Below are 13,126 nucleotides of genomic sequence, written 5' to 3'. Positions count from 1 at the left end.
ACTCTACTCTCACTACACCCTTAACTGGGTGTCTAGACACAGCTTCAACACATCTATAAACTTGCTGATGATACAAATGTCATTAGCAGAACTTCAGATGATGATGAGGAGGTATACAGGAGTGAGGTAGATCAGCTGGTTGAGTGGTCAAACAAAGACAACATTGCAATCAGTGCAAGTCATCACCATGGCTTGGCTTCGCGAACGAAGATTTTGGAAGGGAGCTACCCACGTCTGCTGCAGGCTCGCTGGTGGCTGACGAGGCCAATACGGGACAGGCAGGTCCGACCGCAGCGGCTCAAGGGAAATTCTGTTCTGGGTTTTGTGCTGCTGTGTCACGGTTCTTCCTCCTTCTCCTTTTGTCCTCAATGCCAGCCCTGCATGCGTTCTCGAAGGAGGAGACAGACTGGTGAATGGTGTGTCGCCAGGCCTCGCGATCGGAGGTTGGATTAGACCAGTAGCGATGGTCAATGTGACAGGCACCAAGGGATTTCTTCAGGGAGTCCTTGTACCTCTTCTTCGGTGCCCCTCTGTCACGGTGGCCAGTGGAGAGTTCGCCATACAGTATGATCTTGAGCAGGTGATGATCTTCCATCCTGGAGACATGCCCTGCCCAGCGCAGCTGCGTCTTCAACAGCATGCCCTCAATGCTGGTGATCTCCGTCTGTTCGAGGACTTCGATGTTGGTGACAAAGTCACTCCAGTAGATGTTGAGGATGGTGCAGAGGCAGCGCTGGGGGAAACGCTCAAGGAGCCGTAGGTGGTGACGGTAGGTGACCCACGACTTGGAGCTGTACAGGAGGGTGGTCAGTACAATGGCTCTGTACATGCTGATCTTTGTGCCTTTCTTCAAATGCTTGTTGTTCCAGACTCTTTTGTACAGCCTGCTGAATGCGGTGTTTGCCTTTGCCAGTCTGCTGTCAATCTGTTTGTTGATCTTGGCATCTGACAAGACGGTGCACCCCAGGTAGCTGAACTGGTGGACTGTCTTCAGCTCTACCTCACCGATGCTGATGTGGGGAGGGTGGTAATCTTCCTGAGGTGCGGGCTGATGGAGAACTTCTGTCTTCTTCAAGCTGGCTTCCAGTCTGAAGAGCTCGGCAGCCTCTGCGAAGCAGGATGTTATACGCTGCAGGGCTGTCTCTGTGTGGGCAACAAGGGCAGTATCGTCTGCGAAGAGTAGCTCTCAGATGAGTTGCTCCAATGTCTTGGTGTGGGATTGTAGTCGCCTCAGGTTGAACAGGCTGCCATCGGTGCGGTATTGGATGTAGACACCGTCCTCGTCATCAAGGCCAAGAAATCGATTGTGGACTTCAGCAAGGGGAAGTCGAGGGAAACACACACCAGTCTTCACTGAGAGATCATCAGTGGAAAGGATGAGCAGTTTTAAATTCCTGGGGGTCAACATCTTTGAAGATCTATTTTGGGCCCAACACATTGATGCAATTACAAAGAAGGCATGACATTGGCTATATTTCATTAGGAGTTTGATGAGACTTGGTAAGTAATCAAAGACTCTGGAAAGTTTGTAACAATGTACTGTGGAGAGAATTCTAACTGGCTGCATCACTGTCTGGTATGGAGGGCCACTGAACATCATCAGGTAAAGCAGCAGAAAGTTGTCAACTCAGCCAGTTCCATCGTGAGCAGTAACCTCCTCAGCATCATGGACATCTTCAAAAGGTCACACTTCAAAAAAAACGGCGTCCATCATTAAGGGTCCCCATCACCCAGGACATGCCCTCTTCTCATTGCTACCAAAATGGAGGAGGTACAGAAGCCTGAAATCACCCAATGTTTTTAGGAACAGGTTCTTTCCTCTGCCATGAAATTTCTGAATGGACAATAAACGAGTCCAAGAACAATACCCCACTATTTAATTTAGCTCTCTTTTTACACTACTTAAATAAATTAATTTGTATATATATTTCTTGGGGTGGCAGGGTGGAGATATGTTTCGACCAAAGGAGGTGGAAGGCATTCCTTCCTTCCTCTAGCCTACAGGTCACTCTTGGGCAAAGTGTAGCACCTGCTTACATTCCCCACCCCGCCCCCACCGATCAGGGTCACATGAACCTGTGGGAGCAGGTGGTGCATATCACAAGTCCTGATAATGTGACCACTGATGCCAGGTAGACAATCTCTGAAGACTATTGATCATGGCTGGGAAGACACTGCCCAGAAGAAGGCAATGGCTAACCACTTCAGCAGAAAAATGTGCTAAGAACAGACATGCTCATGGATAGAGAGAGGAAAGCCATGATTGCCCACATCATACGACATGGCACATAATGCGGCTGATTATGATATTTTTCTTATAGTAATTTATAGGTTTTTTTAATGAATTGAAATGTCCAGTTGCCGCATAATAAAAAAAAATTCCTGACCTTTGTCAGTGATATTAAACCTGATTCTGATTCTCATTCTGATTTTGGAATAGGTTTTTCAGAAGATCAGTGATATTAATTTGACTTTTGTGTGATCCATGCTCGTTAAGAAATGTCGTCAGATCGTTAAAATTAGTTTCACACTTTGATATCTCATTCTCTATATACTGAATTTCGTCTTCCATATGCTGAGCTATTTCTCGGATCGTCCGAGCAATTTCAGTCCTCCTTCCTCTGTAAAATTCCCTCGCTCCTTTCACTATGGAACAGAGATCCCACATGACAGTGAGTGCCGACAGAATTCCGGAAAGAGCAATGAAAGTGCCCATGGTATTTCTGGTCACTGTTAGAGTTACTGCAGAGGTACAGCTTACACTGCATGCCACACTTTGAGACGCATTAATAAATGCATATTTAACTAGGTCTTTCTCTGTATCATCAATCATAAAGTGAATCGCTCTGTTGATCAGAACTAATTCATTCGTCAGGTGTTTGGTCTCTTCTACATATTGTTCTACAATCTCATTAACCCGTTTCTGTTTGCTCTTTTGTGTGACATTATCGGTAACGTAAGCTATAACTTTAGTGGCACCTCCAACCACACCCAAAGTCATTCCCATCCCGACGAGAATGAACGATCTGTCCATTGGAAAAGCAGCAGCGATTAATCCTGCGATACTTAGAATTCCTCCTGCAAGCCCTGCAGAAGAGGCTGCAACGTTCACAATGGTGGCGCTTCTGTGATACTGCTCTATGGAGTTGGCTATCATTCGTAGCTCTGCGGTATACTCTGTCGACCGTTTTATCCATCGAAGGAACAGGACTTGGAAGTTGGTCCAGGTATTACCTAGAAAATCAAGAGGTTTTTCCACATAATTTGAATTATTACAATGCAATGCAGATTAAAACAAATAATGCACATTTAACATAAACAGAAATGCTTTTTCAGTTGCCATTCTAGACTCATTAGCCACTTCATTAAGCGTACCTAATATCTAATCAGTGTGGCAGCAACTCAATGCATAAAAGTATGCAGACGTGGTCAAGAAGTTCAGCTGTTGTTTAGACCAAGCATCAGAATGGGGAAGAAATGTGATCTAAGTGACTTTGACCATGGAATGATTGTTAATGCCAGATGGAGTGGTTTGAGTATCTCAGATACTGCTGATTTGGGATTTTCACGCTCAACAGTCTGTAGAGTTCACAGAAAATGGTGCAAGAAACAAAGAACATCCAGCAAGCAACAGTTCTGTGGACAAAAACACCTATTTAATGAGAAAGGTCAGAGCAGAATGATCAGACTGGTTCAAGCTGGTAGGAATGTGACAGTAACTCAAATAACAATTGTTACAACAGTGTTGTGCAGAAGAGCATCTCTGAAAGCACCACACGTCAAACCCTGAAAGGGACGGGCTATAACAGCAGAAGACCACAAATGTACACTCAGTGGCCACTTTATTAGGTACAGAAGATACTTCTTAAAGTGTCCACTGTGTCTATGTCCCTGTGAAGGAAATAAAGATTGGAATTGAGGTGCACTGCCCTAAGCTTCGTGGGTTCAAATCTTATTCTAAAGCATTGAGCCCACAAATATAGACAGGCACTTCAGCTGAGAGAATGCTTCATTTCTGGTGGTGTTGCCTTTCAGGTGACTCTCTGGAGGGGAAGGCCCCAAGTTCTCGGCTTTGCTTGTTGCTCGGCAGCCGGGGTGGGGTTGAAGCACTCGGCAGAGGATGGTGCTCGATGTCGGAGGCTCGGTTTTCGTTCGGACTCAGAGTCCACTACGGTCGGGTGCTTCCAATGGTGCTGCATCGGCAAGTTTGCTGCGCTTGGAGGTACATGGCAGGGGGAGTTTCTCCCTTCTACCGCCTACGTGAGAGGATGTGTCTATCGGGACTTTGAGACGTTTTTTTTACCTTGCCCATGGTCTGCTCGTTATTAAATTATGGTATTGCTTTGCACTGTTGTAACTATATGTTATAATTATGTGGTTTTGTTAGTTTTAGTTTTGGTTTGTCCTGTGTTTTCTTGTGATATTCTGGAGGAACGTTGTATCATTTTTTAATGCATGCGTTTCTAAATGACAATAAACGAGGACTGAGTGTCCTCATAATCTAATCTAAAAAAAAATTATAAACCAAGTTCCGATGCTGCCAAAGCAACAATACACAAAATACTGGAGGAACTCAGCAGGTGAGGCAGTATCTATGGAAATTAATAAATAGTCAACCTTCCTTCAGGACTTCCAAGATGCCTTGGTGCTATCTCAAAGGAGAAAGAGAGGATAATTCCCTGCGGTGAATGCTTTTCACTCAATCAATGGAGGTGAGCTGCCCCAGTCACACTGTCACGTACACCTGCTTATACAGGTAAATTTCAACAGCTTCATTCTGTGGTGTTATATTTGATTATTGTGTCCTGTAATCTCAGAATCGGAATCAGGTTTATTATCACCGGCACGTGTCGCGAAATTCGTTAACTTAGCCCCAGCGGTTCAATGCAATACATAATAAAGAAAGAAAAAAAAATAATAAATAGATAAGTAATCAATTACAGTATACATACATTGAATAGATTAAAAATCATGCAAAAAAATAGAAATAATATATATTAAAAAAGTGAGGTTGTATTCAAGGGTTCAATGTCTGTTTAGGAATCGGATGGCAGAGGGAAAGAAGCTGGTCCTGAATCGCTGAATGTGTGCCTGAAATTTGTTGTTTTTGCAGCAGCAGTACATTGTAATACATAAAACTAAATTATAATATATTTATATGTATTTCTTTCTCTTTGTTTAAAGTTGAATTAAATACAATTAAGTAAAAAGTTGAATTAAATAAGACCAAGGAACTGATTGTAGACTTCAGGAGAGGGAAACCAGAGGTCCATGAGCCAGTCCTCATCAAAGGATCAGAGGCGGAGGGGGTCAGTAGCGTTAAATTTCTTGGTGTTACTATCTCAGAGGACCTGTTCTGCAACTACCATATAAACATTATTGTGAAGAAAGTACAGTGTCTCTATTTCTGGCATGTCATCAAAAACCTTGTTAAACTTCTATAGATGTGTGGTGGAAAGTGTGCTGACTGGGTGCATTACAGCCTGGTATGGGAACACCAAAGCCTTTGAGTGGAAAGCCCTACAAAAGATAGTGGAATCAGCCCAGCGGGTAAAACCCTCTCAATCATTGAGCACATCTATATGAAACACTGATGTAGAAAAGCAGCAACCATCATCAAAGATCCTCACCACCCAGGGCATGCTCTTTTCTGGCTGCAGCCATCAGGTAGAGGGTACAGGTGTCTCAGGACTTGCACCACCAAGTTCAAGAACAGTTACTACCCCTCAACCATCAGGCTCTCTACACTCACTTAAGGACTGCGTTATATTGTTATATTGATTGATGTTATATCGTTATATCATTCTCATTATTTATTGCTATTTATTTATATCTGCATTTGCCCAGTTTGTTTACAGTTCCTAGTGTTTACAGTTTACAGTTAATGTTCTATAGATTTGCTAATTATGCCCGTAGATAAATAATGTCAGGGTTGTATGTGGTGACATATGTGATATCTGATAATAGCATTTTACTTTGAACTTCGAACTTCGCGCAAAAAGAGAAATTTTTGAAAGGTAGTGAGGTAGTGTTCCTGGGTTCATTGTCCATTCTGAAATCGAATAGCAGAGGGGAAGAAGCTGTTCCTAAATCATTCAGTGCGTGCCCTCAGGCTCCTGCCCCTCCTTCCTGATGGTAGCACTGAGAAAGGGGCATGTCCTGGAGAAGGAGGGGGCAGATAAGGGAGTTGGGTAGGCAGATGTGAAATGGGGGGAGGATCTCAGTGACAGAAGTGTGTGGGTGATGGGCAGATGGATAACGTGGAGGAAAGGAAAGGAACTGGGCGATGGGGTCTCGCGTGAGCGTAAGAGGTGAACACGCTGTGCTGGCAGGATTCCACAACACATCCTTGAGTGTGTTGGAGGTTAATGCAAACACTGTTTTGACGTACATGTGATAAATAAATCTGAATCTGAATTTGAATATGAATCTGGATCTGAATTTAAACATGAATATGAATTTGAATATAAATATGGATATGATCATGAATATGAATTTGGATGTGAATATGAATTTGAATGTAAACAACAATATGAATAGGATATGAATTTGGAGTTGAATATGAGTATTATGTCAGCATGAATATTAATATGAGCAGATCAGGAGGAGAAAGAAAACAGACTGAGGCGGAGCAGGTTACCTGAAATTGGAGTATATGAGATGCTGTTCCTCTCATCTCCATTTGACCTCACTTTGGCATTAATTGCAATTTATAGTAGTTTTATGTTTTGCACTGTACTGCAAAACAATGAATTTCATGTCATATAAGATGATGATATATATTAAAACTCATTCTAATTCTGAATTGAGAAAACCGAGGACCGACAGGTCAGTGTGGGAATGAGGGAAGAGAATAAATGACTTGCGCCCAAGAGGCTCAGGATTGCTATGGCAGATACAGGACAGGGTGCTCAGAAAAGCTGTGTCAACGTGACCTCCTCTACTTCAGCATTGTTTTCGTTGATGAAGCTTGCAGGAATGACAAAGAATGATACCTTAGATCTGGAGGCTTGTGGGGTGGAAGATGAGGACCGAGGGATCTCTAATTCTGCTCTGTGGACAGGGGGCAGTAGATTTCCTAGGTATTTGTGTTCTGAAGCAATTTACGTTACCTGTTTTTGAAACCAGTTCTGCAAAAACAAGAAAGAAAGCTCCAACACCAATTTGTACGCAATTGGTATTGATGAATCTCTGCAACAGAGGCTTCCAGTCTGAAGAAAACAAAATTAGAACATACTCTGTTAAACAGCATACTTAACATTGTCAGATATTTAAAAAAAAAACAATTTTGAAATATTAAAAATGTTTGTACAGGTAAATGGATGGGAAAGGTTAGATGTTTATGGCTAAAATGCGGGCAGATGTTGCCTCCTCACCATTGAGCACGTCTGCAACAAGACAGCAGCAACCATCATCAAGGACCCCACCAGCCAGACCTTGCTCTCTACTCACTGCTGCCTTCAGGAAGCAGGTACAGGAGCCTTTGGCCCCACACCACCAGGTTCTGGAACAGTCATTACCCCTTAACCATCAGGCTCCTGAACCAGCGTGGATAACTTCACTCACCTCAACTCCGAACTGATGGATTCACTTTCAAGGACTCTGCAGCTCATTTTCACAATATTTATTTATTTAGTTAGTTAGTTAGTTAGTTTTTCTTTTTGTATTTTATTGTTCATCCATCTTTGTGTGTAGTTTTTCATTAATTCTATTATATTTCTTGGTATGCTCTGTGAATACCCGCAAGAAAAATGAATCTCGGGGCAGTATATGGTGATGTATATGTACTTTGATAATAAATTTACTTTGAACTTTGAAGTGTTTTCCCCTGTGCAGAAAAGATACTAATTCTTTGATTTATTCCCAATACTAGTGATATTGTACTCATTCCATATGTTGCTTTGATATTCTCCTTCCTCCCTAACTATCTGGTGTGATACCTTCACTCCTCAATAAGAAGATATTCTATTTAGTATTTCTGGTGAACAGCTATTCTCTACAATCACCCATGGATATATTTGAATCACCTCACCCCTTTTGCTCTATTTATTTTCTGCATACATTTAGAATAACTGGCACATTTGAACTTCAAGTGCTTCTTCGCCCTCTTGTCAGTTCCATATACTCAGAGAGATTAGCATCGAAACATACATTGAAATGCGCCAAATCAAATCAGCAAGGATTGCGCGGGACAACTCACAAGTGTTGCCATGGTGCAAAGTAGCATGTCCACAATTCATTAACTCTAACCCGTACATCTTTGGAGTGTGGGAGGAAACCCATACGGTCACAGGGAGAACACTCAAAGTCCTTACAGACAGCAGCGGAGTGGCGCTGTAAAGTGAAGCGATAACCACTGCACTACCGTGTCGCCCCAGTGGTGGCACAGTGCTCAACAGTTCTGTGCATAAGTCTTTGGCATGTGTATATATAGCTAGGGTGCCTAAAGCTTTTGCACAGTACTGTAGTAATTTTATGTATCGCACTGTACTGCTGCAGCAAAACAACAACAGATTTTATGACATATGTGAGTGATGATAAACCTGATTCTGATATGGGTCTCTATTGTGGACTGAGAATGGGAAGGGAACAGGGAGAGGGGAATCATGTTTGGAAATTGGGGGAAGGGAGAGGGGAGGGAGTGGAAAGCACCAGAAAGACATTCTGTAATGATCAATAAATCAATTGCTTGGAATCAAGTGACCTAGCCTGGTGTCTCAGGGCTGGGTGTGTCTGCACCTGTGTCACCTTCCCCCTGCCCTGGCACTCCTTCTCTGCACCCTGTTCCACACCCCTCCCGTGGTTCTCCACCCCCACCATTCTCAACATAATTTGCTCTTGCCGGATTTACAGACTCGCTGTCCGCTTCACATTGACAAACACAGTACTGTGCAAAGGTTTTAGGCACCCTAGATCTATATATGTGCTTAAGACTTTACACAGTTCTGCACGTACTCTATGCACTTCATACTCTATCATCCACCAAATTTTATACCCTTCTTTGATAATGGATCCATGCACCTTCTTTAAATGTCATCACATCACCATTATGTTCACTGGGTTAATCTTGCTTCAACATAATCTTAAGAGATGATGGTTCAATATCAGATGAGCCTTCACGTATCATAGTTTTTTTCACTCTCCTGTTTAATGATACTCTTCTCAGCTACCAGAGTAACATACACAAAATCCTGTAGGAACCCAGCAGTTCGGGCAGCATGTTCAGAGAGGAACAGACAGTAGATGTTTTGGGCCGAGATCCTTCATCAGGACAGGAAAGGAAGGGGGAAGAAGCCAGAATAACGAAGGTGAGAGGAGGGCGAGGAGTACACCATAAGGGAAGCCAGTTGAGGGAGAAGGTGGGTGGATGGGGGAGGGGGTTGAACTTAGGGAGGTCATAGATGGAGAAGGTAAAGGTCTGAAGTAGAAGAACTTTGAAAGGAAAGGAGACCAGATCATGGGAGAACGGGGAGAATGAGGGGCACCAGAGGGTATCACGGTCCTGACCGTTAATTCCTCATTTTCTCCTAATTCCCATTGATGGCGACACACCTGGTTCACATCAAGACCCGCAGCATAAAAACCCCGGCTTGGCATTGACCCGTTGCCAGATCATTGTTTAGCCAGTATGGTAATTAACGTTCCCAGCCGCCTAGGATTGTGTATTCTAAGTTTTACTTCAGTACCGAGGTTTACCTGTGTAACCCCATCTCTCCGTGTCAAGAAAAGTATTGTCTGCCACTTGCCTTTCTCTGCTCCGTGTCAAGGTAAGTTCTGCCTGGCTCCTGCTTTCCCTGTTCACCCTCCTGTTTGCCGTTCAGCTCCAGCCACTCTCACACCCTAACTCTATCTCCGTGCCAGTGTCCTGCGTTTGGGTTCTTTGCAACAGGGGGAGGTGATAGGCAGCTGAGGAGAAGAGAACTGGTAAAAGGGGGGCCAGAATGGGGGATGGAAAAAGAGAGAGGAGGGATGAGGGGAGAAATTATCAGAAGTTGGATAAATCAATGTTCATGCTGTCAGGTTGGAGGCTACCCAAATGGAATATCAGGTGCTGCTCCTTTAACCTGAGGGTAGAGGAGACCATAGACCAAAGTGTTGGAAGGGGAATGGGGAATGGAATTAAAATGGCTGCCCACCAGGAAATCCTCCCTATTGTGGACAGAGCAAAGGTGGTTCCTCAATCTACATGGGGTCTCACTGATATGAAGGAGGCCACGCTGAGAACGCCAGAAACAGTAGATGACCTTAATAGTCATGCAGGTGGCTTACGGGAAGGACTGTTTGGGTTCCTGAATGGTGGTGAGGGAGGAGATGAATGGGTTACCAGTCTGTGATTTGGTCTCCAGCACACTGTTTTGTTACACAATCTCTAAGCCTATATTTCACTCTACAAATCTTATTTTCTCATTTTACTCTATAGTTTAATTTACTCTATAGTTAGACTGGTGTGATGAGATATGAAAAACGATCTCAGGAAAAGTAGCAATAAGATTCAAAGAGTACAGATAAAATTTACAAGGATGTTGGCGGGACTTGAGTTATAAGGAGAGTTTGAATAGGCCGTTCCCTGGAATGTAGAAAGAGGGGAGATTTGATGGAGATATACAAAATTATGAGGGGTATAGACAAGGTTAATGCAAGCAGGCTTTTTCCACTGAGATTGGGCGAGAGGTCATGGGTTAGGGGTAAAAGGTGAAATGCTTAAGGGGAGCATGAGGCACAACTTCTTCACTCAGAGGGTGGTGAGAGTGTGGCGTGAGCTGCCAGCGGAAGTGGTGGATACAGGTTTGATTTCAAGATCTCAGAGATGGTTGGGTAAGTACATGGATGAGAGTGGTATAAAGGGCGATGGTCCAGCTGAGGTTCGATGGAGCTCAGCAGAATAATATGGGCTAAATTAATAAGATAGACTCAAAGGCCTGATCAGGAGCAAGGAATGCTATGTAGCTCTGTACTACACACTCACCTGTGATCCATATGTCATTCAGGTGACTGAACAACTCAGTGTCTGGTTGAATAATCAGTTCGTGTAATGCTAAAAGTAGAGAAGATTTTATGTATGATCATTGAAAAATATTTGATAATTTGTCATCTTGCTTTATAGTCAATTCCAAGATAAAGTCTAAAATGGTAACATTACCTGTGTTTGAAGCCAGTTCTATTACAACAAGAAAGAGGAACCCAGCGCCAAATTGGACACAGTTGGTTTGAATGAATATCAGCAATAGATTCCTTCGAGCTGAGGAAACAAATATTTAAAATGGTACATTTATACAGCAGGGTTAACATTGTACTAAGTTACTCTGATCAAGATGGCACCAAGCTGCGGTCTCCATCAGGCTCAATTGTTTTTTTTTAATTCATAGGATAGTTTTGGGGACAGAAGGGAAGTTGGCGTTCAGGTTAGAGTCGAGGGGCAGAATGTGAGGAGTTAGAGGTCAGGCTGCAGTCTAGGCCTCTGCTCTGTGTTGGAAGACCATTGATGTGGACATCAGGACTTGAGGGTAAGCGATGTGGATGGGTGACGAAAGACATGCATGGACATCAGGTTGTCACAGATTGGTGGGTCCTGGGATTGGGTGTCTGTACCAGCAGGAGGCACAAGGGCTGGTCTGGAAGTCCTAACACGATGGCTGAAGGCTAGGGAATGGAGAATGGAGGCCTCTAGGCCTGTCCCAGAGTTGAAGGACTGTCCGTGTGCATGGGTGGATGGGACAGAGGAAAGAGGCCTGCTTTGCTATTGTTTTGTTGCTTGTTGCATTCTGTGTTACCCTGCCAAGCATTGTGGGCATGTGGGCATGTTATGTTGGTGCCAGAACGTGTGGCAAAACTTGCAGGCTGCCCCCAGCACATCATTGGTCGTTAATGCAAATGACACATTTCTTTGTATGTTTCCATGTACATGTGATAAATAAATCTGAATCTGAAAATCTGACCATATCACAACAGTAACCAAATAATAAGTAACATGCTGAGGGAACTCAACAAAAAGCTGAGGGAACTCAGCCGATCAGACAACATCTATTGAGGGAAATTAGCTACTGATGTTTTGGGCCAATACCCTTCATCAGGACTAAAGCAATGAGGGTGTCAAACGAAAGACGCAGGTATTAAAAGAGTTCTTAAAGGACAAGGGAAGAGAATTAGGGATATGGGATCGAGACATCTGGAAGGCAGGGGATGCAAAAAGATTTTTGGGGGACAGCAACTCTCAGAGCGGTCTGCTTTGGAACAATTCAATGCAAACTCACAAACTGAAAAGTGATCAAAGAGAATTCCAAAACAGGACTGTAACAGCATTTGCAAGTTTGGGGAAGAATTATGGGAGATATAGTTTTTTTTAATGCAAATGTACAAATCTTAGGCAAACTCTGATTAATACTTAGTGAAATGGAATTCTGAATGAATAGGCTCAAAATCCACTGCTTTCTATCACTTCATTAGCCAACACACTCCATACTCTTGCGTTCCCTTTCTCTGGCTTCTTACTCTGATCGAACGAAGTCCACCATTGCCCTGAGCTTCGGCATCTCATCCTCTGACTGGGCATCTTGAAGCCCTCGAAAGCGGAGACTGAATTCAGCAATTTCAGTTAATGGATGGTGCGAGGTATACAAAATGCTGGAGGAACTCAGCAGGTAAGACAGCATCTATGGAAATGAGTAAACAGTCGACGGTTCAGGCTGAGATCCTTCTTCAGAACTGGAAAGGAAGGGGAAGACTCTACATTAAATAGGTGGGGGAGGGGAAGGAAAATAGCTAGAAGGTGATAAGTGATGCCAGGAAGGCGGGAAAGGTAAAAAGCTGGAGAGGAGAGTGAAGTATAGTTAAAAGGGAAGGTGGAGGAACACCACAGGGAGGTGATAGGCAGGTGAAAAGAAGTAAGCGGCCAGAGTAAGGAATAGAAGAGGGGAGGGCAAGGGAAAAATGCTCACCAGAAGGAGAAATCGATGTTCATGACATCAGGTTGGAGTCTAACCAGACAGAATATAAGGTGTTGCTCCTCCACCCTGAGGGTGGCCTCATAATGGGAGAAGAGGAGCCCATGGGCCAACATGTCAGAATGGGAAAGGGAATTGGAATTAAAATGTTTCGCTACTAGGAAGCCAGAAACTTTAACTCCCTT

The 13,126-nt window shown here is 43.6% G+C and overlaps 1 protein-coding gene across 1 annotated transcript; it reads right to left on the bottom strand.

Moving 5' to 3' along the window:
• Positions 1-2,241: 2,241 nt before the first annotated feature.
• Positions 2,242-12,550, bottom strand: LOC140197096 (apolipoprotein L6-like). The gene is made up of 4 exons (XM_072257011.1): positions 12,490-12,550; positions 10,967-11,035; positions 7,113-7,211; positions 2,242-3,234 (listed from the first exon to the last, which is right to left on the bottom strand). Exons 1-4 carry the CDS (start codon positions 12,548-12,550, stop codon positions 2,402-2,404), a joined length of 1,062 nt encoding a protein of 353 aa, XP_072113112.1. The 3' UTR covers positions 2,242-2,401.
• Between the last annotated feature and the right edge of the window lie 576 nt (positions 12,551-13,126).

The sequence above is a fragment of the Mobula birostris genome, chromosome 4 (assembly GCF_030028105.1).
Source record: "Mobula birostris isolate sMobBir1 chromosome 4, sMobBir1.hap1, whole genome shotgun sequence".
Lineage (NCBI taxonomy): Eukaryota > Metazoa > Chordata > Chondrichthyes > Myliobatiformes > Myliobatidae > Mobula > Mobula birostris.
This window is presented reverse-complemented; position numbering and strand designations above follow the sequence as displayed.

Bases quoted from the DNA above. Each gene is read 5' to 3' on its own strand.
- LOC140197096 (XM_072257011.1), bottom strand. From the start codon at position 12,550: ATGCCCAGTCAGAGGATGAGATGCCGAAGCTCAGGGCAATGGTGGACT. The intron at 7,212-10,966 runs GTGAGTGTGTAG...TGTTTTCTTCAG, and splicing joins GAATGACATATGGATCACAG to ACTGGAAGCCTCTGTTGCAG. The intron at 3,235-7,112 runs GTAACGTAAATT...TTGATTTTCTAG, and splicing joins AGAACTGGTTTCAAAAACAG to GTAATACCTGGACCAACTTC.